Below are 27,666 nucleotides of genomic sequence, written 5' to 3'. Positions count from 1 at the left end.
AAGAGATTTTTGAGTTAGAATCTTACCCTGTAATTTCAGGTCTATCGAACTTCATTTGAAATACTTCTCTATCAATTGGAGTTGAACCTGTTCTCCGCCTCCCTCTTTCTTATCGGGAGGGTGAGAATCCAGGTCCAAATAATTCTTGGCCAGCACCTTGAACCCATGGCAGTTGCAAAATGACATCTTGATGTGTTTGTCCGTCCGACCGATTGCAACCCTAGTCCGTGAACTGCAACGTAATCCTTGCCGATGAAGAACAGAGGTTGGGGGTGGGGCGGTGGATTGAGATGGAGAAAAGGGTAAAGCTGTTTACTTTCAAAACTAACATTCTCACTAACACCGTGAGTCATCAGGGGGTTATACATAAATGGTAAAGGTATGGGGATGTTCTGTTATTATTTCAAACACCAGGGGGTGCATGTAATTTGCTCTACATGATTTATTATACATAAATTAGTATCTATGCCGGTAATACAATACTGGTATTCGGTAATTTGGTACGGTATCAGTATGTACTGTTGGTATCAACCTCCATACCAATACCGTACTGTACCGAGTATGGTACCATTTTGCCATACTGGTACCATACCGAATTGTATTTGGTACGGTACGGTACTAGTTCGATAAATGGTTTTGGTACCGAATTGACTTTCGTACCATCATGTGGAGAAAACCCAGTTGAAGAAGATGTTATGACCTGCTCCCAACCCTAACCTCTAATGGCAACGCCCATCCTCACTGACCTCCCTCCTCTAAACTTCCAAGAGTTTCTCTGAGTAGCCAAGGCACAAGGAAGAGGGTAGCTAAGATTTGGAGGATATAGCGTAATCTAAACCGAGCTACGTACCCTTCAACAGGTTTTAAAGTCTTACTTGTAGACGTTCGGAGGATCTTCACCTTCAAGAGGAGAAATATTGGGCTCAACGCTCGAGAGTTAAATAGCTCAAGGCTGGCGACCATAACACATCGTTTTTTCATACCACCACCACCTGTTGACACCACATTATTAGGCTCCAGGGGCCAGATGAATCATGAATGATTCATGATATAGGTTTGTTTTGGCATATTACCAATTATTTTTCATCCTTGTTTAATACCTCTAACCCGACAAATCCATCTTCTTACCTATCTTGCATTAACCCTGGGATAACACCCTAGCAAAATGACTTCCTTTGCCACCCTTTTTATGCTGAGGAAATTAAACATGTTGTTTTCCAAATTGCTGCTTATAAATCACCTAGGTTAGATGGACTACCAACAAAATTCTACCAATCCAATTGGACACCGTTGGGCCAGATGTTATATCTGTTGTGCAATGGTTTTTTTAGAGTGGACATAAGTTGACACGTTTCAAATGAACCGTCTTTGTGTTAATTCCAAAAAAGAAGCACCTTGAAGAGGTTAGCCAATTTCGCTCAATCAACTTTTGCACAATTTTCTATAAAATTATAGCTAAGTATCTTGTAAACTATCTTAAGCCTTTTTTGAACTCCTTAATTAGCCCCTTTCAAAGCGCCTTTGTTCCTTCTAGAGAAATACCTGACAATGTCTATGTTGCTCATGAAATCCTCCATCAAATGAACTATTTTAAGGGACAAGTCGGTATATGATACTTAAGCAGCTTAACTTGCGCAAAGCGTATGATAAGGTTGAATGGACTTTCCTTAGACAGCTTCTTCTTCAAACGGGGATTGCAAACAATGGGTTGCATGAGTTATGGAGTGTATGCCAATTGTCTCTTATCGCATAAGAGTTAATGGTTCAATCATAGGTAAATTCACCCCCAACTGGCCATCCGTCAGGGCTATCCTCTAAGCCCATACCTCTTTATACTTTGCCAAGATGCCCTTTCATCTTCTTTTTTTTCCCAGACAAGCATAATCAAATCATTCGTGGATACAAAACTAGTAGATCAGGGCCTACTATTTCACACCTCATGTTTGTAGATGACTGCATGATCTTTTCTAAAGCGGGGTCTTGTGAGATGGAAGCTTTAAATTCTTTGCTAAGTGATTATTGCTCTGTCTCCGACCAAGAGATCAACATTAATAAGTCTAGCATCATTTTTAGTTCTTCCACCCCACCCTCCTCCAAACTGAGATCGATGGTTTATTGGTTTTCGTGTTGTTACAAATCATGGCACCTATTTGGGCCTCCCATCTGAATTTGACTGCTCTAAACACAATCTTTTTGCATACATTGTCTAACGCATTGAGGCTAAACTTTCAGGTTGGAAGGAGTCCCTTCTCTCCGTGGCAGGAAAGGAAATCCTCATTAAGTCGGTGGCCCAATCCTTGCCTACTTATGCCATGTCCATGTTCCTTTTGCCTGTGAGCATAATCTTCGCCCTGAACAAATTGTTTTGGCGCTTTTGGTGGAAGGATGCCAAGGGTAAAGGGTTTTTTGTGTAAATGAGAGCGTGTTTGTACTAGTAAACGAAATGGGGGTCTCGACATTAGAGAGTTGGGTAACTTTAACTGTGCTCTTCTTGCTCGACAAGATTGGAGAATCTTTCATAACCTTGATGCCCTTTGGGTTAAAGTACTAAAGGGTAAGTACTTTCGTCATACTTCTTTTCTTGAGGCCCAACCAATGCAATGTTGTTTTTGGGGATGGCATAGTTTGCTACGTGGGCGAGATGTTCTAAATTAGGGCCTTAGATGTAGGATTGGAAATGGGGTTTCAATGCGCACTTTTAGTGATGCTTGGCTAGCTTCCTTCTCTCTCTGGTGGACGCATCACTAATTGTCACTCCACCCTTCTTATCCTTTGGTTTCTGACTTACTATCCATCAATATAATGGAATTTTAGCATTTTAAATAATCTCTTCTTAGCCTTTTAGGCCTTTACCATTGCCCAAATTCCAGTTCCAATTATGGATACCCCTGGTAGTTGGATTTGGATTCCTTCCATGAATGGATGCTTATCACTGAAGTCTGCCTACCACATTTTGGTTTAATCCTAACTAGTTTGCCAGATCTACCCCATATCAGTTTTGGTCTTGGCTTTGGAACCTCCCTATTCTCCCCAAAATCAAGCTCTTTCCTTTAAGATGCAACTCTGAGCCTTTGGTTGTGAAGCAACTTTTGGTAGCTAGAAACCTTGCAACTTCTCCTCATTGCCCCGTTTGTAGAGACTAAGATGAATCCATGCCTTAAGCCCTTTCTCTTTGTCATTTTGCTGTTGAGTGTTGGCGGGCATCTCCTTTGTGAGTCTTTAAGAGCTAGTTTCAAGGGAATCACTAGAGAGATTGAGTATCTATCTTACGTAGCCTTTTTCGTGACTACCCAAAACAAAGGGACTTTAATATTTTATGGACATCCTTAATTTGAGTGATTTGGAATCAAGAAATAATGTTGTTTTTTTAATATTGCACATGATTTACTTTCTACTATGGGGGACTATGATCAATTCTAATAACATTTCTCGTGGTGCTTTCATCATTCTCTCATATCGGTCTCCCCCATTTCGTGTTTTCGCTTTTACTGATGGTTCTTGGCTTCCCTCCTTGTGTAGGGGTGGTCGTGGCTCATTGATTCGTAATTCAGATGGTCATTTCCTTCACGCCAAGTGCAATGCTAATTTGGGTTTATCGGCTTCTCTGTTTGAAATATTGAGGTTATTTGTTACATCATGCTTATTGGATGTGGCTTACAGATTGCCCCATTTGATGGTTTTCTTGGACTGCCGTTATGTGGTTTTGGCCCTTAGATGGTGTTCGCCTTCTCTAGATTGAGCCACAATGGCCGTTTGTGGATGATGTTTGAGCTTTGTCTCGTTCGTTTGCCCTTGTTTGTTTTGCTTTAGTTTCTTTTTCTATTGTATAAGAAGGCTCATTTTTTAGTTGAAGGTAACCCCTCTTCTTTTTGTCCCGATTATAATGGCTTTCTTCCCCCTATTTGTAATTGGTTAGTCTTGTATTTTTCCGATGGCAGCCTTGCGTAATAAAATTTGCAGATTCTACAAAAAAAAAATAGAAACAAAAAAAAAAAACAAATTAAGGGGCGCTGTTTTCTGTACCGCAACGCAGACTGCACCCAGACACATGGCCCTACCACTGGGGTAGGGTGGTCATTGCGCCCACCCCATGTCGGACAAATTCCATCTTGTTTTCTTTTTCCTACATTGGGAGAGTTGTTGGGGTTTTAAGTTCACAGAGCACTTCGCCATGTACGCTACTTGACCTTGTTTTTGGGACAAAGGAAATAAATATCGGACAAATTCCACCTTGTTTTCTTGACGTCCCGCTCATTTGATCGCATTCTGAAGTTAGGGTTTTAATCTCACCTTCATGGACAGAGAAATATCAGAATGGATCCTCGAATTTATTATCAGAGAACTAAACGAAGATCGTCTGTTGAATGCTTTACTTTCTGTTCTTCCTTTACCAGGCTACAGTCCCCGCCTGATGAAAACAATACTGTTGAGGAGAATCCTTTCGGAAATCTCAACTGGTTTGGTCTCAGAAAGGACTCTGGAATCTCTGGAAATGATTGAAGAGTTAGATTTCGGAGAGGGAGAAGCAGTTTTGGATTCGATGAAAGCGGCTTATTGTGCGGTGGCAGTGGATTGCACGGCTAGGTTCCTGAGAGAGAAATTGGACAGGGATGATGCAGTTAAGAAGATTTGGACTCTTGGGATTGATCCGATGGAAAAATCGGAGAATGTTGGTTTGGTTTCGGATCTGTTGAAGGATTGGAGGGAACAAATTGAGACAGCGACATTTGATGAAAATGTCCGTGAGAAGATTTTGATGAAAGACACTCGCGGTGATGCTCTTAAATTGGTCAGAGATTACTTAGAAGAGGCTTGGAAAGCCATGGGCCCTTCATTTCTGGAGTTTGTCTATCAAATGATATATGAGGGGGAGGAAGGAGGGCTAAGTATGGATTGTCCTTCGACCGACAATGAAATTGGAGAGGAAGCTGTGGGTTTAGCTGACGTGCCTAAGGGGTTGAAGGACGATAATGGAGTTGCATCTGGAGATAATTGTAGCAATATGCTTGTAGATTCTGCGGAGAACAACCAGGAAGCGATGCTTCAATCTTCGAAATTAGGTTTAGCTGACGTGCCTGAGGGGTTGAAGGACGATAATGGAGTTGCATCTGGAGATAATTGTAGCAATATGCCTGTAGATTTCGTGGAGGACAACCATGAAGAGATGCTTCAATCTTCGAAAGTAGGTTTAGTTGATGTGTTGAAGGACGATAATGGAGTTGCATCTGGAGATAATTGTAGCAATATGCCTGTAGATTCCGTGGAGAACAACCATGAAGAGATGCTTCAATCTTCGAAATTAGGTTTAGTTGACGTGTTGAAGGACGATAATGGAGTTGCATCTGGAGATAATTGTAGCAATATGCCTGTAGATTCTGCGGAGAACAACCATGAAGAGATGCTTCAATCTTTGAAATTAGGTTTAGTCTCGTTATTCATCTCTCCTCCCATCCTATGCAGAATGACTTGGTTTTCCATTTATTGATTTTCTAAGTTCATTTTCTCTTCTCTTTTCAACTTTGTATTATTCAAATATTCCATTTTTCACCTCAGACACTATGAAATTATAACACAGAAATTAGGTGACTGCAATTCAGTTCAGTAACATCTAAAGAAGCAAATTTTTATTTTGCAGAAAAAGCTGGGGACGGGATAACAGGTAATATATATGACTGCCTGCCGGCTACTGAAGTTAATAGAGTTAAGGAAGCGCTTCGATCGAGCTCTATGGAACTTCGCGCATTGGTGAAAGATCCTCTTCCCCAAGCATTAGATTTTGCAACAAGAGTTGTTTCTAATATTGAAAATGAAAAGAAGAATATTGAGCCCTTAGAAGAAAACCAAAATGTGATGGATCTGGAACCCAACTGTCTTGTTGATGAGGATGTTGGAGCTGTTGAAGCCAAGGAAAAGGTTTGTGGTGGTAGCCATGCTAGGCATCAGAATGATGTGCAGAGACCGAGCTTAATGGAAAAGAATAGTTCTGCCCGTACTTATGAGGTAGCTTTTGATCACTTTATTCTGGCTTATGGGTTCATTCATGGATTGTTTTGCAATTACTGGGAGCACATCAGCGTTAATGCAATCTTGATGTTTTGTATTTTTTGACACCATTTTTGAATGATTATCAATTTTCTCTGGTTTTCGTGTCTTGATATAATTGAATTTATGGTCTTTTGTTTCTTTTGTTATTCAACATCTAGGAGCCCTGGAAATCTTGTCAGCACTCTCTCTCTGTCTTCATCTTTCTACATATGGCACATTCTGGTTCCGAAATTAATAGGAAATGAAGAATATATTGGTCAAATATGAAATTTGAGTTAGGTTGAGAAGAGAAGATTCAGATAATGATTTGGTTTGTCAAGAATGAGGGAGGCCGTTCTTATTTATAGTATGGATAACGGATTACAAATAAGGAATGCTAGGTAAGGCTAAGTCATAGTCCTTATCCCAACATACCATGAATCTAGTCAGTTTATTTGTAACCCTTATCCTTAACACTCCCCCTCAAGTTGGTGCATAGATATCCTCATGCCCAACTTGAATACACTAGAATGGAATGATTTAGAAGTCAAAAGCCTTTGTGAATACATCAGTTAATTGATTCTCGAAAATGACAAATGGGATGCAAATTGAGCCTTGCTACAACTTCTCCTTGATGGAGTGTCTATCAATCTCAATATGTTTGGTCTTGTCGTGTTGGTTTTTATCCCAACATACAATGAATCTAGTCAGTTTATTTGTAACCCTTATCCTTAACACTCCCCCTCAAGTTGGTGCATAGATATCCTTCATGCCCAACTTGAATACATTAGGATGGAATGAGAAGTCAAAACCCTTTGTGAATACATCAGTTAATTGATTCTCAAAAATGACAAATGGGATGCAAATTGAGCCTTGCTACAACTTCTCCTTGATGGAGTGTCTATCAATCTCAATATGTTTGGTCTTGTCGTGTTGGATTGGGTTATGGGTTATACTGGTCGCTGTCTTATTATCACAGTAGAGCCTCATAGATTCTTCAGATGTCATTCCGGATCGCCAAGTAAAACTATGACCCATATAAGCTCACAGACACCCTGTGCCATTTCTCAGTTTTATGCTTTTGCACTAGATCTAGATACTACTGGTTGTTTCTTGCTTCGTCAGATAATCGGATTCCCTCCGTGGAACGTCCAATATCCTGAAGTGGAGTACAGATCATCAATAGAGCCAGCCCAGTCAACATTGGTTAAGGATTCCGATTTCATATTACCATTGTTGGAAATAAAATGCCCTTTTTTGGTGCTGATTTCAAGTACCTCAGAATCCGGTATAATGCCACATGATGAGCAGTCTATGGATCATGTAGAAACCGGCTAACAACCCCTACAACATAAGCAATATATTGCCGGGTATGAGAGATGTAGATCAACCTTCCTACAAGTCGCGGATGTCTCTCTTTATCTACCGAATCACACCCTTTGCAACTGAATTGATGATTAATCTTAATAGGAGAACCCGCGGGTTTACATTCTAGCATACTTTTCTCATTGAGAGGGTCTAGGACATACTTCCTTTGGAAAATGAAGATACCCTTGGTAGTTTGGGCTACTTCGATCCCTAAGAAGTATTTGAGAGGTCCTAAATCCTTGGTTTCAAACTCTATAGCTAACTGAGCTTTCAGTAAGAGATTTGTGCATCATCATTGCTTGTTATTACTATATGATCAACGTGATTTTGCTTGTACCCAAACTTCTGCATTGCCTTCTGGAACTGGCCAATCCAAACCCGAGGTGAGTGCTTAAGATCGTAGAGGGATTTAATGCCATAGGTCTGGGTAAAGCCCTTTGCAACCAACCTTGTCTTGTATTTCTCAATGGTTCTATTTGCCTTTTGCTTTACAGTGAACACCCATTTACATCCCACTTGTTCCTTCCCTTCAGGACAAGGGACAAGCTCCCAAGTACCATTTTTCTTCCAAGGCTTGCATTTCCTCTACTATAGCATCCTTCCAGTTAGGGTTTGTGATAGCTTCTTTCCAGCCTTGCAGGATAGGTACAGAGGAAAACGAAGAAACAAAAGCATGATAGGATGGAGATAATGACTCATAGGAGCCAAAGTTAGAAATAGGGTGTTGGGTGCAGGTTCTAACTCCTTTCCTAATAGCAATAACAACATTATCATCATCAAATGAAGAAGAAATATCATCACCTGATGTTAAAAAGGGGCTAGAGTAGGGAGCGTAGATGGGCTTTTCCTTCCGTCAAGAGTAAGTGAGCAGATCCGTTTTTCAATGGTGCAGGCGTAAAATTTAGGTCTCTCAATCGAATTTAGGTACATGGGTGGTAAAGATCAAGGAGCAGGTGACTTTAAAAGATGTCGATTCTTCCTCTCTGGAATACCGTTTTGTTCAGGGGTATGAACACAAGAGGTTTCAGACAGGATACCGTATTCATCAAGATACTGAAGGAAACAACCATCAATATATTTAGTTCCATTATTGCTCCGTAAAATCTGAACGTGGGCATTGAACTGAGTCCGGATCATGGTATGAAAGGATTGGAAACAGGAAAAGCTTCAGATTTCATCCGAAGGAGATAGACCTAATTCAGATGAGTATAATTATCAGTAAAAGTGATAAACAATTTGATCTCACCCTGAATACAATTCGTGAAGTACCCCACAAATTAGAGTGAATAATAGAAAACAAAACATGACTTTATTATCACTGGAAGAATAAGGGGACTGATTGTGCTTTGTGAGTTCACAGATATCACAAGTAAACTTATCCCGACTACATTGCTTTATTAAAGAAGGGATTAAAAGGTAAAACACGAAAAGAAGGATGGCCAAGATTGCGGTGCCATTGATGCAATTGAGTTAGAGCATTGTCTGCCTGAAGAGTGTGAATTAAGACCGGAGGAGGTGTAGTAGTGAGAAAAGAAACACAAAAACTATAGTTCAGTCTTATTCAAACTAATTGGGGTCAGCAGTCAGCTACATGGATCCTTGCTCTCCAGTTTGCTCTTTTCGACGTCATACTTGAAACAAGACCTAAACTATGCATGTCTTTCGTCACGACTTCTCCAAGGGTCATTTTAGGCATGTCCCTAGCTCTTTTAGAGCCTTCAATCTGAATCAAGTCACTCCTTCAAACTGGAGCATCCGAAAGCCTCCTTTGAACATGGCCAAACCACCGTAGACGACTTTCTTGGAGCTTATCTTGAATCGGGGCTACTCCCAAACCAGCTCTAATATGCTCATTCCTTATTTTATCCTTTCTGGTTTTGTCACTCATCCATTTCAACATCCTCATCTCCGCTACGCTTAGCTTATCTATATGACGCTTCTTAACTTCCCAACACTCGGCATCATATATTTGGCTGTCCTGTAAAATTTTCCTTTAAACTTTAAAAGGATCCGTCGATCATATAGCACTCCGGATGCACCTCTCCACTTCAACCATCCTACTTTAATCATTTGTGAGACATCATCTTCTATATCACCTTTCTTATTGATGATTGATCCTAGATACCTAAAACGGTCACTTTGCAGAATCTCCACCTCATTATCCGTCTCGGAGTTGCTAAAATTACGTAAATATACTTTGTCCTTTTTTAGAAATAGCGGACAAGGACCCATCGGCAGCTTGGACCTTATCCTTACCATAACAAGGGAGATTGGTACGAAACATGTCCGAGGAACTAGTAATATGATCGGAGGCCCTAGAATTAAGGAGCTAGGAAAAAAAGGTGCTCGACAAGGTGCTATGGCCTATGGGATTTTAAGAAAAAGTTTCACTCAAAAAGGTGCTCGACAAGGTGCCATGTGCTTTTAATAAAAAAATTTAGTAAGTGTTGCAAGGCACACGAGGGCTCGACGGTTTGCCCAAGAGAAGAAGAAAAAAAATTAATTCTCTTGGTGAGCCTGACTTGGTCGAAGGGGTTATTCAATAAAACCCTAAAACCGGTAGGGGCTTTTTGTAAAGTTTGTTTGTCGAAGGGGTCCGTATGCAATTTTGGATCGATGCTAGATTGACAACCAGCATCGCGCCACGTCGTAAAGATTTACAATCCATGTCGCAAGTGTTTTTGCATTGGCACACGACGTCCTGGATTTCGTCGTGCATCATTTGATTTGGCCAAGCAAAAAAACTCCGGTAGCCGCAACACATAGTAGCGCATCGGCTTGGGTGTGACGTGCGCAGATGGTGCGCATGTAGAAGGTTTGATTTTCAGTCCTGCGATTGGATCCACTTTGTTGAAGTCGCTCAAAAATTGAGATCCAACGACCGGTGCAAGGGATCTGACGGTCTATAATTTGCCCGTATGATCGAACCAATGGCAGGGCGAAATGTCTCATGCACTGATCAGAGGTCAACGTTTGTTTTATCACCAGATCCCAATCCAACGAGCGCATATTCCACGGTCGTTCTGATGTGATCATGTGGCTGCGATGCAAGACGCATTTTTTGAGATTCTAATGTGACAGATCTTAATTGTTCTGTGATCTAGTGTGGTGTGGGCATGCGTAAACTGCCCGGATGATTCCATTTAGAATGCTTTTAGAGGTCGAACTGCAAATCCCTATCTCTCCTTTATCCCAACTCTGATTGGCTCAAAAACCTATTTTCTCCATTTTTGAAGCTATATACATCTAAGCCAAGAGAAAAGAAAGGGAAAAGCAAGAAAGGGGAGAAAAACGAAAGTGAGGGTGTGTGCTTGTTTTGAAGGGTCTCTACGTACCAATGGGTGATTCTAAATACACCATTAAAGGCTCTTGAAGGTGGTTGTCCTGTATTGATGATGCCATATTGTAGACAAGCAAGGGAGGAAGAGAAAAGTGGTCCGTGTATAATTGAAGAGTCAAATTCTCCAGACAGAGAGGGAGTTGAAGATTCCAGTGAGCAGTGGAGGCTCTCATGATCATCTCAGGGTATTAGGAGTTGATATAAACACGGGGTTGTAAGCATTCTCATCATTGTATTCATTTCAGTGTCTTATTTGTATCACTGAATTTATGCTAGTCATAACCTCATAGGGTTGTGCATTTGAACCCATGCTGGATGTGCATCACTGTAGGGCAATGTTTTAAGCCTCGTTCTTATTTTCTGAAAGAGCTGTTCAGTGGGTGCTGGACATTGAGAGTGGATGCTCCCTGATTGTGGTAGCTATCTCCTGTATGCTGTATTAGCATTGTAGTGCCCTTCCCTTTCCATGCTGGGAAAATTTGGGTGTAGTAGCTGCCACCTGTTGCACCAGTTAAAAATAGTTTATTGAGTGGATACTAGGCCCTTAGAGGAACTACTCTGGGGATGGAGGCATATTGCCGAACCTCGTAAAAATCCTTGTGTTGTGGGTGTGGATGTTATTTATGCATGTGGTATAGGGAGTGTTCTATCTGCAGGATGGGTGTGCACACAAGGTTTAATATTTCGCGATGTCTTGGGCTTACCGAGATATCCGAGATACCCGAAATATCGCGAAATATGACCGAAATATTGCATTTTTCTGCAATATTTCGGGGGTCCATCTCGGGGGGTATTTGGCCATATCTAGGCCTGAAACTTCATGGACAGCCTTATTTAAGCTTAATAAACACATTTAAACCATAAAATTGTAAAAATGTGAATTCAAATTGGTCTTTTGGGCTTGCACCCTTGATTGACATACGGTCGCCGACCCTAATGTATAAATAGTTAAATACACATAGATTAGGCAGTTAATATTTAATAATAGTATTTAACTTCATCACATATCAAGTTAAAGCCAATACACATTGATGAGTACCATGATTCTTATAAACTCCATAATATTCAATAACTCGCTTAAAGCCTTAAAGGCAATACACTAAGTGTCAAAGTTAGTAAGACACAAGACTCGCAACTCGCAACTCGCAAGTCACAACTCACAAGTTCATAAATCAATAAAATCACAACTTAAGTTACAAATTACAAGTGCTAAACTGCTAATAGTAGTTGCTGTGCCTCCCTGGATCAATCCCACTCATGCCTCGGCTGAGTCGACGTCCATTGCTCTCTGTTTGAAGGACATATGTGGACCACGGTATAGAATAGGAGAAGAAACGAGTGTAGTCATCCACAAGTGTCACGTAAATGGAATCATCAACATACTGTAGGTAACCTATCCTAGGATATAAACTAGGGTTACCAATCGATCCAGTCCGTGAAGAAGATGATCCACTGTGATATGATGTTGGCGCCGGCGCAAGAGGCGGTGGCATTGGCTGCATGTATGGCTGGTGAGGTTGGTAGCTAGGTCCGCTAGGGTATGCAAAGATGTTATCTACAAAAGATGATCCAAGATGTCCCTCGGACTGGACTCGTAGTCATAGTCCCCTACCCCACTAAATCGCCCATATGATGATGATCCATATCCTTATCCACCGTAAGGTTGTGATGCACCATAATCCGATGCCAATGGAGTGGTATGTGCGTCAAAAGATGGGGCACGCCAATGTCCAGTTGGTCCTCCCTCCCTATCACCCATACTCAAACCACCAACAGAGCTAGATAGGTTATCAATGTCCATGTGATCAGGGGGCCTCTTGAGGGTGGGGGTGCGGGGGCACGTGCTCTGTGGTCCGTATCTTGTGTGGCATGATCAAACTGTGTCTCTCCAGTGAATCGGAGTGGCTCTACAGGTGCCGTATCCTGGGCCTCCTGGCCTACCACATAACGCTCTCGCATGTCGTCAAATTCTTCACCAGCATCACCACCACCACCAACATTACCACCACCAGCATCACCATCACCATCACCATCACCATCACCATCACCATCACCACCACCAGCATCACCATCATCACCATCATCATCATTTGAGGACTTAGACCAGTCTTCATCATCAGCAACATTGCTACCAGTGGGCTGGAATGGTATGGGTGAGGCTTCCCTTGCATGTATCTGACCCTCGTCAGCCATATACTCGTCCACATCAGCACCAATCTCAGAAGCTATCATGGGGTCGGGCCTACTTCCCTCCTCATCCAACACTGGCTCACCTTTATCCCTCACCCAATCCAAAATAGGGTCCTCATCGTCTGAGTCAACTTGAAAGATGTCAGCTAGATCAATGGTGCCCCTCTGTCCCTCATGTCCCATGCGTATGTGTTGCAGTAGCCAGCCTCAAGTTGTAGAGCACATACACCATGTCGATAAACGTTGAGACCCCAACTGCTGCGCCTCTTGGAGTGGATGAGTGCAAAGGTACTCCAGTTCTTCTCACAACCAGATGCAGAACATGTTTAGGCAAGGACTTTAATTGCTATTCTTCTTAAGTTTTCAGCCGATTCCCCATACAACACCCACCATTCAGCTGCATTACAAGTTTACAACAAAAAAGACATGTGTCAAATGTTGTTTCAACTTTCAACTTTCAAATTTCAATACATATGTAATTTAAAACTTAAAAGAATTACCAGCATCACCACGTGCTCTGTCTTGTATCGCAGCCTCAGTTCCAAAACTTCCCAATGCATCCCTAAATACCTTGATCTACACCCATGTGGAAAATTAGTAAGTACTTCTTCACTACTTATTTGAAAGCATCAATAAGTTGAGTTTCCAAATGAACTCACCTCATTGTTGCAAATTGCTTGTAGTGCACCATCTGGCTCCAACTTCTTCACTGCTTGTTTAACAGCATCAATAAGTTGAGTTTCCAACCCAAGCCTATTGTTATATTGATACTTAGGGTTCAAGTAGTATGCTGAAATATGACATATAGAATAGAGGTATTGTCAAATGCATAGGTAATTAGTAAATAATAATACTATGAATTAGTAAACATAAAACAAATTTACTCACCATTATGCGGTGGATGCATAAGTTGATTCTCCCAATGAGCATTTATGATATCTAAGAAGTGTTTGCTACTGCGAGGAGCCACACTATAGACACTATCTTTCATCAAGTTTATTGCAGCATATAGGACTGGCATGGTTGGGCCCTTCAGAGCGGAGTCAGCAACATGTAGAACTTTAACTACTGGCTCCAAAACTTTCACCACTTTGCTTAGTTTGGTCCAGAAGTCCTCAGATGACATCATTGCTTGTGCTTCCCTCCCATTTGTAGTCTTGGAACCCTTCCATTCAAACCACTCCTCAGAAGCAAACATGCTTCTCAGCCCGGCCTTCTTTGTCTCAATGCTTTTGAGGGCAATGTAGTTGGTGGCAAATCTTGTGATGCCAGGCCTAACCAAGTCACCCCCACATTTTTCCCTCAATAGATTGAGTGCATAGAAGTGGTTGTATACAAAGTTGGTGACTTGTCTTGCACTTTCAACCACAGTCTTTACCAACTTTAACTTTCCCATATCTTTTAGCATTAAGTCAATGCAATGGGCTGCACAAGGAGTCCAGAAGAGCCGGTACTTACTATTGTTCATCATCTTCTCACCGGCCAGCTTGAAGTTACTTCCATTGTCCGTTACAATCTGGACAACATTCTCAATACCCACATCTTTTTCCACTACTTCCTTTAACAATTTGTAAATATATTTTGCATCCTTTATCTCTTTGGATGCATCCACAGATTTGAGGAACACTGTCCTCCCATCACAATAAACCATGAAATTGATGATGGACTTTCTTGTAGGCCTAGTCCATCCATCTGCCATTATAGTCACCCCATCTGTCTCCCACATATTCCTCATCTCACTAATGTACTCATCAATCTCACTCTTTTGTTGAGGTAGATAAACATTCATTACCTCATATGGGGTGGGGCCCTTGAATCCTGGGCCAACCTCTGCAATGGTATCTATCATGGTATTATAATGGGGGCCTTGTGCAGTGTTTGCTGGGATGGTATGGTATAACATCCACTTAGCTATTGATTCGTTAGCCAATCCTTTCATCCCCTTCCATGCTCCTTTGATTCTGGGTTGACTGCTTCCTTTCTTCTTATGCAATTTGGGGCTGTCCTCACACTTTGTGATCTTTTAAAAGGATTCAAAGTTCTAGGACCTCCAGAACTGCCAGCTCCTCCACTACCCCCTACTCTTTGTCTCTGCTGATCATCTTGAAAACTTACTCTACTCCTTGAAACAGTCCGCCTAAAATCCCTAGCCTCCTCTGCTGTTTGTATGTCATCAGGTACTGCAATGTCATCATCATCATCATCATCATCATTGTATCGTCTTCCTCCTCCCATCGAACTCCTCACTGTATCCTCAAGTTGTTCTCTTATCCTTTGCTTGTCAGCCTTCCTCTTCTTTCTTCCCCTCAAACTATCACCAATCTCCCTGGCTACTTCAGTAGGGACCATATGACAACCTACAACATCTTTAGATCCTCCAGTCAGATGTTGTTTAAGTCTACTGGACCCACCTCCCATAAATTGCATGTGACAATAGTTACATATAGATTTTCTCTTATCCCCATCAATGGGAGTACCATGTAACCATGCAATGTCACCCCTATGCTGGCTGGCTGGTCTCTCTTGTTCCCTCTGTTCTCTTTGTTCCCTCCGCCCCCTTTGTTGACTACTTTCCCCCACCTTTTGTTTGCCCTTCGCACGTTGTCTATCACGATCCGCCATAATGATACTTGTTTACTGCAATGTAAGTAACACAAATACTTAAAAAACTTAATGTAGATGCACTTCAATTGACACTTTTAGATTACTAATACACTTGTATAGTTATTTAATATTTTTCCCCTAACCCTTATATTTTTCACATAATTAAAACCAATTATTTATATATAATGTTAATATAAGTATTGACCTAACACAACAAAACCAAAAATTAGTAAACATAATATACATGTAATGCATCTCAAAACATATAGAAATAACTTTCATATTTTTTCATTATTTTTTAAACTTAAAACTCATAGTTTTCCTTATTTATTTCTGTTTTTTTAATTTTTTATATATTTTTCTTAATTTCTGAAAATTAAAATAATTATTTAAGGGCAGAAAAAATAAATCCGACACTGTGAAGCCGTAGATTGGCCATTGGTGTCTAACATATATTTAATTCATTACCATCTAAGTCATATTATCCCTAATTATTTCCTATTTTAGTTGTAGGAAAATGAATTTTTAAAACCAGAAAAAAAATAAAAAAAATATATATGGGAAAAAAATTTCGACACCGTGAGGCTGTAGATCGGCCTCCGGTGTCTAACATATATTAATATCATCAACATCCAACAACATTTGTACAAAGTATTTAAAAAAAAAATAGTTTTAGAGAAATAGAATTTACCTTAAATAATGAAAATAGGCTTGGATGATGAGCTTAGATGACCCTCCGACGTCTTCCCGGCGACAAGGAGCTTCAACAATGCTTGGATGAGGCTTGGAAGGGAGGAAGAAGAGCAAAAAATGAGGAAGAAGAGAGAAAATAGAGTTTCACAGCTCTCGGTGAAATATCGACCAAGAGCTGCGAAATATGGTATAAAATGGCCCCTAGTGTCACATTATTTGTCACTTTTTCAATATCTCGCTATATATCGTGAGATCCACGATATTTCGTCGATATCTCACGATATATCGACGGGATATTGTATTTTTTGGTTTCGGATGTGTTTCGTATCTCGGACATGTTGAGATATACAAAATGTGGCGATATATCGCCGAAATTTCGCGAGATTTTATACCATGTGTGCACACTGGGTAGACCTTGTCAAAGGATTGTATGCCTGCCTATGGTTGAGAGGCTAGGTGAATTACACGACTGTGTGAAAGTTTGTGTGTGTACTGGGATCCAAGAACAGTGAAGTAAGGCCAAGAAAAAGAAAAGAAATTGATACATTGATTCACCCCTCTCTCTCTCAGTGTCTGCCATGGTGATGCAGATAAGTCACTTAGAGGGCTTATTTTAGTGGAAATAAGCCTTAGGATGGGTTACATACGTATTGGGCCTTCGATTCTATGTTTATTTTGTAATTGATTAATTTAATAAGCCTAAAATATGGGTGGAAAGTAGGAAAACGGGATTTACTTCATTAGTTTAGTTAGAGTCCTATTTTGAGTGGTTTTCTTTATTAGTTCACTTTCCTAGTCAATTAGGGATACCCTATTGGTTAAGGATAGGGTTAGCCCTCTCCTTTTTAGTGTCATAAGTCTATTTTTGAGTCTTCTATATAAGTTTGTAAGGGAGGCCAACATTGTACACGAATTTGATTAATGAAATATTGGCTTGAGCCTTTGTGAAAATCCAGAGATAGAATAAGTGAGAGACTTAGGGTTAGATACCCATTCCCTTCCCCCATCCCTTTCCATCGGTTCAAGATTTCAAAACCCTAAAGCTGTTAAATCGACTTTAAGAATTCTACAAGTTGCTGGGATTTCTTTTCTGTAGATTGTTTTCATCGATATCTTTGAATTATATCAACAATTTATTGCTGCCAAGATCCACCATCATCAGCCAGCACAGCAGGGAACAATCTCAACTGTCGATTTGAAGAAGAGTATTCAGTCCATTGGCAAGAGAAGTATTCAACCCATTTGCTACTTCAAAAGGTTGTTGTTCCCTCATTGGAGTTCCCATTGTTCTCTTTCTTTGATGGTTATCAATTGGAGATCTCATCATTCTCTTTCAACCAATTTGGGATCCCATTGTTCTCTTTCTTATTCACTGGCGGTTTTCTATTTGATCCTGCCTGGGATTAGATCTATTCTGGTTCTGGTTCTAGTATTACATTATTTGGTATCGTGCCTATCACCTCTTAGGGTTGATGTTAATACAAGGAAGATGAAGTCAGAAGTTCCTTACTTTGCTTGACTGAGGGATCTATTTTTCTATTCTTCCTCCTTGATTGGTCGAATTCTCTAGAGGAATATTTTGACTGGTACAACCCAACAGAGGAGCGGAAGCTTAGGTTTGTTTACTCCAATTTGCTGGTTATGCTAGAAAATGGTGGAAACTCTAAGAGAGACTCAGAATTAGAAGATATGAACCTAGGACTTGGGAAGAGATGAAGTACGAGTTGATGAACTAGTACCTACCGGAACATATGTGCAGAAAGGTGTCCTTTCAACAAGATTACCACCAGAAGGTATTTACACTTGAAGAGAGCGTGAAGAAACTAAAAGACTAAATGGCCTCTTTTTGAGCAAACGTTTAAAGCCACATTTGGTCCCCATGAAGTTTTGAAGATGGAAGAGCAACAAGAGAAGGAACCTCCAATCAAAGAACCAGAACATGAAGTTGAGGTTAATGTTGATGACATTCTAGAAATTTCAGTCGTTAAGGAAGAGTCAGTCCTTGATGTTTCGAATGTCGAGGCTTACATTGAATAATTTGAAGCAAATAAAAGTTGAGGCAATGGACGATGTGAAACTTGGTACTACAGTTAACAAGGTGGTTGAAGAAACCATTGAAGAGACTATGAGTGACAAAGAAGAACTTAAAGAGTTAGAGTTTGAAGTAGAAAAGGTTGAAGCCACTAATGTAGAAGACCCATGGACATGACCGCTGATTTCGAAGTCGAGCACATAGAGTTCGTCATGCTACAAAAGTTCTTTGAATAGAAAGTTCCATGCCTTGAAGACTACATTCCTAACATCCATGAGCTGCCTGAGTACTATTATGGTTTGAAAATGGATGTTCACCACAAAAAGTTGTTTCCTCCATTTTGCAAAATTCGAGGTCGAATTATTTTCCAACAGGGGAGAATTAATGCAGATAAGTCACTTGGAGGGCTTATTTGCGTGGAATTAAGCCTTGGGATGAGTTATGTATGTATTGGGCCTTTGATTCTATATGTTTATTTTGTAATTGACCAATTTAATAAGCCTAAAATATGGGTAGAAAGTAGGAAAAGGGGATTTACTTCATTTGTTTAGTTAGAGTCCTATTTTGAGTTTGTTTTCTTTATTATTTCACTTTCCTAGTCAATTTAGAATACCTTGTTAGTTAAGGATTGGGTTAGTCCTTTCTTTTATAGTGGTGCGTCAGGTAGGCAGCCGACACGTTATTTATTCAACTAATTACCTTTTTGCATGGATCCTATTGTGTTTTGTTTTCTTGTTCTTTTTCTTGTTATCATGTCTTCTCGTCCTTATCTGGCTAGGGCGTTCCCCGTATGCGATGCACCACATCGACGCCCGAATGCGGTGAGAAGTAGGTAAGCATAAGTAAGAGGAATTATGCCAGCCCAGAAACTTAGGATTAAATTAGTTTTCTGGAACATTGGATCCTTAACAGGTAAGAGCCTAGAGTTGATAGATGTTATGAGGAGACGAAGGATTAATATAGCTTGTATCCAAGAGAAGGGTAACAAAGTTAAAGTGTTGGACGACTTCAAACTTTGGTATTCGGGAGACCAAAGTAATAGAAACGGAGTGGGTGTAATAGTGGATAACGATCTAAAGAAAGATGTAGTGGAGGTCAAAAGATTGGGTGATAGGATTATATCCATTAAACTAGTGTTGGAGAATTAGGTTGTTAGTATCATTTGCACTCTCTTACCCCAGATAGGATTGTATGACAATATTAAGTGTCAATTTGGGTACCGCGTGGATGATTTAATGCAGGGTTTTGGCCAAGATGAATCGATTATTATTGGAGGTGACCTGAATGGCCATGTTGGGAGCAATTGTAGAGGCTATGAAGGTGCCCATGGAGGCTTCGGGGTTGGGGAAAGGAATGAGGAGGGGGCCTCAATCCTAGATTTTGCAGTAGCTTATGATCTATCTATTGTGAACACTTTCTTTGAAAAAAAGAGGAGCACTTAGTTACCTACAAAAGTTGGATTCATACCAGTCAAATAGATTTCTTCCTAACTGGAAGGGCAAACAGGATGTTGTGTAAGTATTGTAAGGTAATTCCCGGGGAGAGTCTAACCACCCAACATAGACCAGTGGTCTTAGATATGTGCCTCACTGCATAAAAGCGTAGGAGCAGGGAACCTATGTACCCTAAGATAAGATGGTGGAGACTAATAGGGGAGTCCCTAGGCACATTTACTAAGAATGTGGTCAAAAAGTGGAACCTTAAGGGAGACAAAAATGTGGTGTGGAACGAGATGAAGACTTATCAAAGTCGCTCTGAATGAAAATATTTTTTTGGACATCAAAACAAATGAATATTTTACCGCACTTTTGGTTTTTAGCAATGTTTTACCATATTAAGATTTATGGAATTTTTAGATTTGAGAAAAACCCCAGCATTAGAAAGTTGAAAATTGTACCTACCGCCAAAAATCCAGTTTTTGTTCTTGAACTGGGGGGGTTGACTTTTTTTCCTTTTGGAATTTTATTTTTTAACTATTTTGATTGGATTCAAATAGGGGGAAGTATTTGCTTATTTATGAATAATATCTTAAACATTTACTTAAATGATATTAGGCATAAATAAGTGTCTGTCCTGGTTTCTAGCATAAATAAGTGTCTGTATATCAAGGTTTGTATACCAAGATTTCCCACCGAGATCTCGAGATCTGGCACTCATATAAAGGAGTTTGGGTCGAGATCTCGCTCGAGTTGTTGCACTTTTTACCTCCCAGAAAATCGAGATCTATTGATTTCTCAAACTATGATGGGATCAAACACCGATTCCTTCAAATGATCCACTCGGTCTTCACACTGCAAGGTGTCGATTGGATCAAACACCAATCCCACCAGCCTTGATCAAACATAAGACAAAAATCTTCAATGGAGAAGAAGAGCAGCAAAAAGCTTTTCATTAATCAAAATTCGTGTTCCAATGTTGCCCACCTTACAACCTTATATAAAAGACTCAAAAATAGACTCCTACTCTAAAAAGGAAAGGCCTAACCCAATCCTTAACCCAAGGTAAGTTAAACTGACTAGGAAAGTGAAATAACAAAGGAAATAGACTCAAAACATGGCTGGACTCACAGAGTCCTAATCCAACTGAACTTAAATAAATAGTAAATAGTCACATGACCACTTAAGTTGTCACGTGACCACTTAACCAAGTCACATGATCACTTAAGTGATCAGATGCCCACTAACCAAATAAAAAGAAATCTACTAACTAATCCCGTATGTAACCTTATTACCCATAGTTTAGGCCCATAAAAGTGACCTATTACATTTAAAACCCATGGGATCAAAGGCCCAACATGTATATAACCCAACCCTAGACTTATTCCTAATAAAAGAAGCCTAGTTTGGTGATAAATCTGCATCAGAGAGGTGCGACCAAAGTACTGTGTGCCCCGACACATTCCTTTAAAGCTTAAAGGAAAGTTTTACAGGACTGTGGTCCGACCTGCTATGATGTATGGGGCAAAATGTTGGGCCATTAAGAAGTGCCGTATAGCGAAGCTATGTATTGTAGAGATGAGGATGTGCTGCAAAACTATGAAGGATAAAGTGAGGAACGAAAGTATTAGAGCTGATGTGGGAGTTGCCCCGATCAGCGACAAGCTCCGAGAATGTCGTCTGAGGTGGTTTGGCCATGTGCAACGGAGGCTTGGGGACGCCCCAGTGAGGAGGTGATCTGATTTCGATTGAGGGAGCTAAAAGAGCTAGGGGCAGGCCTAAAATGACCATATGTGAGGTTGTGAAGAATGACATGAATAGTCTGGGTCTTGTGCCAAATATGACCTCAAATAAAGCTTATTGGAGGGCAAGGACCCACGTTGTTGACACCAGATAGCTGAGATTTTCTTGATTTCCTGGGCTTGCCTCTTTCCTCTTACTCTCATTTTTCGTTTTCCATTTATCACTTTTCTTATCTCATTTCCTCATTTTTATTCTTCATTCTTCATTTTTACTTTGTTTTTGTAAGGATCCATGTAGCCGACCCCATTTAGTTGAGATGAGGCTGAGTTGTTGTTGTATGTTGGATTTGGTAGCAAAGATCTTGTAGGTTGGTCCCATCCCTGGCATGAAAGCAAACAATGGGAACCTTTGGCATCCTTTTGTTTGAAGAAAAGCAAGTTCTTGTTAGCACATTTGCATTACACTAACAACCATGTTCAAACTTCAAACCACTTGATTTTGTTAAGAATTTCATGAGTACTTGTAGAACTATGATATATAGTGTTTGTAAATACAATCTTGTCCAAATGTAGTTAATTTGAGGTTTGCTTTGATTGCTACTTTTGTCTTGATATAACAAGGTTTTCTATTTGTAGTGGGATGATGATTCAATTTGGGATTCACCTAAACGTTCTGGGAGATTTCACCTTCGTAGCCCAAAGAAAAGGCCTGCTTCTCCTTTGAAGAAACTTGAAATCACTAAATTTGCTAGAAGGAGACAAATTAAGAAATGGAGTTCATTGGAAGAGGAAACTTTAAGAAATGGTGTTGAAAAGTACGTATTCTCAAGGGCAAGTGAAACATTACTTTCTTTCAATTTTTATTTCAAAGGCCTGAGATATCTATTAGTTTTAATTATCATTCTTGTTTTGAAAATTCAAACTTTGTTCCATACAATTAGATGTCACTTTACTACAAGAATTCACTGGTGTTCTTTTGTCTCATGAAATTATATTGGCCGTTGTTTGATGAGCTTCAACATTTTACTATTTAATATCTGGTTTCCTGTAAAGGTATGGAAGAGGGAATTGGAAACTCATCTTAAATAGCAACCGAGAAATATTTACGGAGAGAACTGAGGTAATTTTGTCGTTTACTCCCATTTTTAAGAGTCACAAGTTCTCATTTGACACTTATATCATGCAGGTTGATCTAAAGGACAAGTGGCGAAATATGATTAAATAATATTTTACTTAACTTGTTGGATCCTTATGAAAGAGGTACATGCCCACTTCTTGTTTTCATTTACCCTCCTTTTCTTTTCGTTTATCATCTTGTTCCCCCATATATAATCTTATGTGCGAGAAAGGGGTTTACAGAATTTATTGGATTAGAGAAATTGGGGTTATAGACTGATTTGTAGTTGTGGTTGATGTGTTCCCTTTCTTTTATTCTTATTCTTAACCCCTTTTTTTTGGTTGCAAAGATCTGTGTAGCTGACCCCATTTAGTTGGGATAAGGCTGAGTTGTTGTTGTTGCAGAGAAATTGGTGTTATAACGGGTGTGGATTATACTTCCTGTTGCTTACCTTGATGTGAGACAAGGAAAGTGATTCATCATGTGGACTTAAAGACGCTGATGCCTGAAATTGATAGATGCATGTGCTGCCGTGCTGGTACATTGCCTCACATCTTCAGGACTGGTTTCAAAACTAAAGTTTATCTAATCACTAGTATTGATCAGTCAATCACTTATTCACAAACCTCATATGGGGCTGTTAGTTTTTGTTGATTTAGAGAATAATGACTTTTGTCGTATGGGAACTGGCCAGCTTTATTTATAATAGAAAGGAGAAGATTCTAGAATAGGTATAAGACCAAAATACCCCTATAAACAATTCTACCCTTGTTCCCATATTACAACGCTCTCCCTCTAATGTAGTCCTAGATAGGTAGGAGACCTACTAGGAGCCAAACAACAGGATCAAATAACAAAAGGGGCTGCTGGTTCGAATGGACAGCACTAGGATTTAGGTCAATTCCTAGGGTTTGGGTTGGATATTGGGAAAGGGGTTTATAGGGTATTAATGGGCAGGTCTAGGGGGTCAATATGGTATAAAAAGGTTAGGGTTTGGATGAGTTTTGAAATTTTGCAATTTTGGGCAGAATTGAATTTTAGGGTTTTGGGTTTGGGTTTTAATGGAGCAAGGAGATGAAGGGGTTAGAGTGGGAGTTTGGGGCTGAAACTTGGATCGAGTGTCAACAATGATGTAAGGGATGTATGCTGAAAGTTTGGTTTGAAACTGATGGACAGATTCGAAGTTATGGAGGTTTCCTAATAGAAGTAGGAGAGAGGGGTAAAACTGTAATTTCAAACAATCGGCTGGGTGGATGGTGCTGAAATTTGAATCGAGTCTCTCTTAGGGTTTGAGGAAGACTCGATCAAATTTTTAGTAGGTTCTAACGGTTAGATTTGGCTAGGCAGAATTCTCACGAAAATCACCTTGTATTTGACCTTCTAGAAGGAAGAAGAATAGTTGTAGAATTTCTTACTTGTTGCAGGTCTTCAATGGCAGCAGCTTTGAAGATGAACAATGGGGTCTCCCGATCTTCACAATGCAAGGAGATAAGTAGCAGCCCTCCCGATCTTCACGATGCAAGGAGTCGATTGGAGATCCATCAATCCCTTCCACCTTGAGATCCACAAGGATATACACTCACAAAGAGCAGCAGCAATGGCAGCAAGCATAAAGCTATTTTTTTATTAATTAAATTCGTATCTAATGCTGGCCTCCCTTACAAACTTATATAGAAGACTCAAAAATAGACTTAGACACTAAAAAGGAATAGCCTAACCCTATCCCTAATCTATTAGGCAACTTAAACTAACTAGGAAACTAAAATACTAAAAGAAATAGACTCAAAACATGGCTGGACTTATAGAGTCCTAATCCAACCCAACTTACATCACATGACCACTTAACCAAGTCACATAATCACTTAAATTGAACCAATTGGATGCAACCAATTTGAACCGGTTCAATTAAAAAACATAAAAATAAACTAAGTATTGGGCTAATCCCATATGCAACCTATGTACCCCTAGTTTAGGCTCATTAAAGTGGCCTAATACATAGAAAACCCTCGGGAACAAAGACCCAACATGTATGTAACCCAACCCTAGACTTATTCCTAATAAAAGAAGCCCAGTTTGGTGATAAATCTGCATCACCCTCAAGTTGGTGCATAAAGGTCACACATGTCCAACTTGCAAATAATAGGATGAAAAACTTTACTAATAAGACCTGTAGTAACTAGTAAACACATCAGCCAGTTTGTTCACGAGACTGAACAAAAGGCACACAAATAAGACCCGATTCCAGCTTCTCTTTGACGAAGTGACGATCAATCTCCACATGTTTCGTCCGGTCATGCTGAACTGGGTTGTGAGCAATACTGATGGCCAATTTGCTATCACAATAAAGCATCATAGGGAGAACTACAGGAACAGCCAAATTGGTCAAAAGACTCTGGAGCCACAGAAGTTCACAAATGCCATGTACCATAGCACGAAATTCTGCCTCAGCACTAGACCGAGCCAGAACAGCTTGCTTCTTACTTCTCCAAGTAACCAGGTTACCACCGACAAAGGTGCCATAATCGGTTGAAGACATGCGATCATCAGGTGAGTCAGCTTAATCCGCATCAGTGAAAGCCTCAAGTTGAAGATGATCATGAGGAGAAAAAAAAACTCCATGTCTTGGAGCAGACTTCTAGTAACGGAGAATACGAAGGACAACATCCATATGTGTGGAGTAGGGATTGTGCATAAATTGACTAACCAAACTGACAACAGAAGTAATGTCAGAACGAATATGAGAAAGGTAAATCAACCGTCCCACCAATCTCTGATATCCTCCTTTGTCAATGGGATCACCATCCTTGCTCTAGAGATGAGCTTTAGCATCAAGAGGGGTATCTATTGGCTTGAATCCCAACTCAGATAGAAGATCAAGGATATATTCCGTTGAGACAAGAAAATACCTCTAGTAGATCGAGCAACCTCAATCCCAAGGAAATAGCAAAGCTTTGCTGGATTTTTAGTTTCAAATTCTTTATCTAAGTATCCCTTGAGGCGGGAAATCTCTTCCCTGTCATCTCATATGATGACAATATCGTTGACATAGACAATGAGAAGAGCGATCTTACCACCAGAAAAGCTTGATGAACAATGTGTGATCAGCATTGCTTTGAGTGTAGCCAACAGCCACCATAGGCTTGTGAAATCGCCCAAACCACGCAAGAGGAGATTGTTTCAGCCCATACAGTGCACGCTTCAGCTTGCACACCTTCCATTGAGTTTTAGGACATTAGACCCCAGGGGGAATCTCCATATACACTTCCTCTCCAAGTTCCCCATGATGGAAAGCGTTCTTAACATCAAGTTGTTATAGTTCCCATTCCAAATTTACTGCACAAGAGAGGATGACACAAATAGTATTCATCTTTGCAACTGGAGCGAAAGTCTCCTGGTAGTCTCCTGATACTCAATCTCATAGGTCTGGGGGAACCCTCTGGCAACAAATCTAGCCTTATAGTGATCCACTGTACCATCAACCTTCTGTGTCACTATGAAGACCCATTTGCAACTAATAGTCTGTTTATGGGGACCAAGGCTGGCTAGTTGATGCAGATAAGTCACATAATGGGCTTATTTTATTGGAAATAAGCCTTGGGTTGGGTTATGTATGCATTGGGCCTTTGGTTCCATGTTTTCTTTGTAATGGGCCACTTTAATGAGCCTAATATGTGGGTATAAGGAATGCATACGGGATTAGGCTTAGTAGAAGCTTATTTTCATATTTTGTAGGTTTATTTAAGAGTCCTTTCATATTTCTAAGTAGAAGTCTAATAGCCACTAGAGTATCTCCTAGTTTTTAGTATGTCTTTTTGAATTCCAAGGCAGCATTAAGTGCCTTCCATTATCAGTTTTCAAAGTCTTGTTTGTAGTTCCTATGTCTTGAGAACAACTTTCTAGGTTTTGGGGGTAGTTTTCGATGTCTAGGAATTGTTATCTATATATGGGGAATTCCAAAGGGTTTTTGAATTCTAAGAGTCTCTTAATGTTATTGACGTATTGCGATGTACTCAAGATTCCCATCTCTATATAATGCAAGTCTTGGCTGCTCTCAAAAGGCAACGATGAATTGAAAACAAATTTCTCTCTTTGAGAACTTTTGCTTGTGAGACTCAAGTGGGATCAAGGTGGGATTCCTTCGATCATGACCTCGGTGGGACTCCGACGATTGGGCAACTAGTGGGACTGTAGGCTGCCACCTATATATTTCATCTTCAACTATCATCATCTTCATCATTTCCATCATCCATTCCCTGCAGCCACCCTCCATCAACCTCCATCAGACCTACCCATAACCCACTCAAACCAGATTCAGATCAGAACCCTCTTCCAGATTCGATCTTGGCTTGCGTAGACTGCATTTGGTTACGTTTCTGTTCTAAGAACTCCGTTCTTCGACAAAATCATCTTTTGTTCTTTTTTCATTGAAAGATGATTCTTTGCCTCTACTTGGGCGTTTGGTAAACTTGTACTGGAACTGCTCTCGGGGGAGTTCCTGGACCAAATGGTGTTTGGTAAAACTTGTTCTGGAACCAAGCTGAAACTGCTTTGTATATATCTCTACAAGCAAATCCCCACTGAAAAACTGCCAATGAAGTATGCAAACATTTATATCAATTTGATTTCATAATTCTTTTCTGTTAGGGCTCCATTGCCAGAATCTATGTTGGTAACTGAACTTAAATTTGTAGAATTTCAGTTTAATGATGCCCTCTTCTTGCTAGCATGAGTTCTTTTCAGAGTACTGTCCTTTGTTGCTTCTTTGACTCATCCTGCATTCGTTGCAGAGGCTCATACAGCCTCTAAAGCAAGCTTGAAGAAGCCAACTGAATTAGCAGCCGATTCAGATAGCTTAATCTGTGATAACCAATATGATGCCAAGGATCAAACACTGAACTTCTTTCGGATCAAAGATTTGGAAACCTCAGAAACTGGTGTTTCAGTTTTCCCTTGACCATTACCCAATCTCTTCGCTCTACTTTCAGATATTGGCGTTATGGTCCCTGCTGGTCTTGGAAGAGGACTAATAGCAGACTTAGCAGGAATGGAGATACTTCTAGGTGGTTTGGCAGATTTGTCCTTCCCAGAAAGATCAAGATTACTCACATCCCTTTCCTCTT

The 27,666-nt window shown here is 40.2% G+C and overlaps 2 protein-coding genes and 1 long non-coding RNA gene across 3 annotated transcripts in view; 1 reads left to right on the top strand and 2 right to left on the bottom strand.

Annotated features, from left to right (window-relative positions):
* LOC122670679 (nardilysin-like) overlaps nt 1–13,542 on the bottom strand; it is a 75,338-nt gene extending 61,796 nt beyond the window's left edge. Inside the window, exon 1 of the mRNA XM_043867641.1 lies at nt 13,528–13,542. The gene's annotated coding sequence lies outside the window, so the exon portion shown is untranslated. The remainder of the gene's footprint in view (nt 1–13,527) is intronic.
* On the top strand, nt 4,245–22,784 carry LOC122670680. The gene is made up of 5 exons (XM_043867642.1): nt 4,245–5,060; nt 5,636–6,000; nt 22,066–22,244; nt 22,483–22,549; nt 22,616–22,784. The coding sequence occupies exons 1-5, from the start codon at nt 4,295–4,297 to the stop codon at nt 22,652–22,654; spliced, it is 1,416 nt and encodes a 471-aa protein (XP_043723577.1). The 5' UTR covers nt 4,245–4,294; the 3' UTR covers nt 22,655–22,784.
* Nucleotides 13,895–27,188, bottom strand: LOC122670681. Its single transcript, XR_006334238.1, has 3 exons — nt 27,080–27,188; nt 14,101–14,105; nt 13,895–13,906 (listed from the first exon to the last, which is right to left on the bottom strand). It is a non-coding gene; the product is annotated as an uncharacterized LOC122670681 (long non-coding RNA).
* Between the last annotated feature and the right edge of the window lie 478 nt (nt 27,189–27,666).

Source organism: Telopea speciosissima, chromosome 8 (genome assembly GCF_018873765.1).
Source record: "Telopea speciosissima isolate NSW1024214 ecotype Mountain lineage chromosome 8, Tspe_v1, whole genome shotgun sequence".
In the NCBI taxonomy this organism is placed as follows: Eukaryota; Viridiplantae; Streptophyta; class Magnoliopsida; order Proteales; family Proteaceae; genus Telopea; species Telopea speciosissima.
Note: the sequence above shows the minus strand (reverse complement) of the source record. Positions and strands in the feature narration are given on the sequence as shown.

Coding starts and splice junctions, on each gene's coding strand:
- LOC122670680 (XM_043867642.1), top strand. CDS start 4,295: ATGGACAGAGAAATATCAGAATGGATCCTCGAATTTATTATCAGAGAA. Junction 5,061..5,635: donor GCTTCAATCTTCGAAATTAG/GTTTAGCTGACG, acceptor TTTATTTTGCAG/AAAAAGCTGGGGACGGGATA. Junction 6,001..22,065: donor GTTCTGCCCGTACTTATGAG/GTAGCTTTTGAT, acceptor TTCTATTTGTAG/TGGGATGATGATTCAATTTG.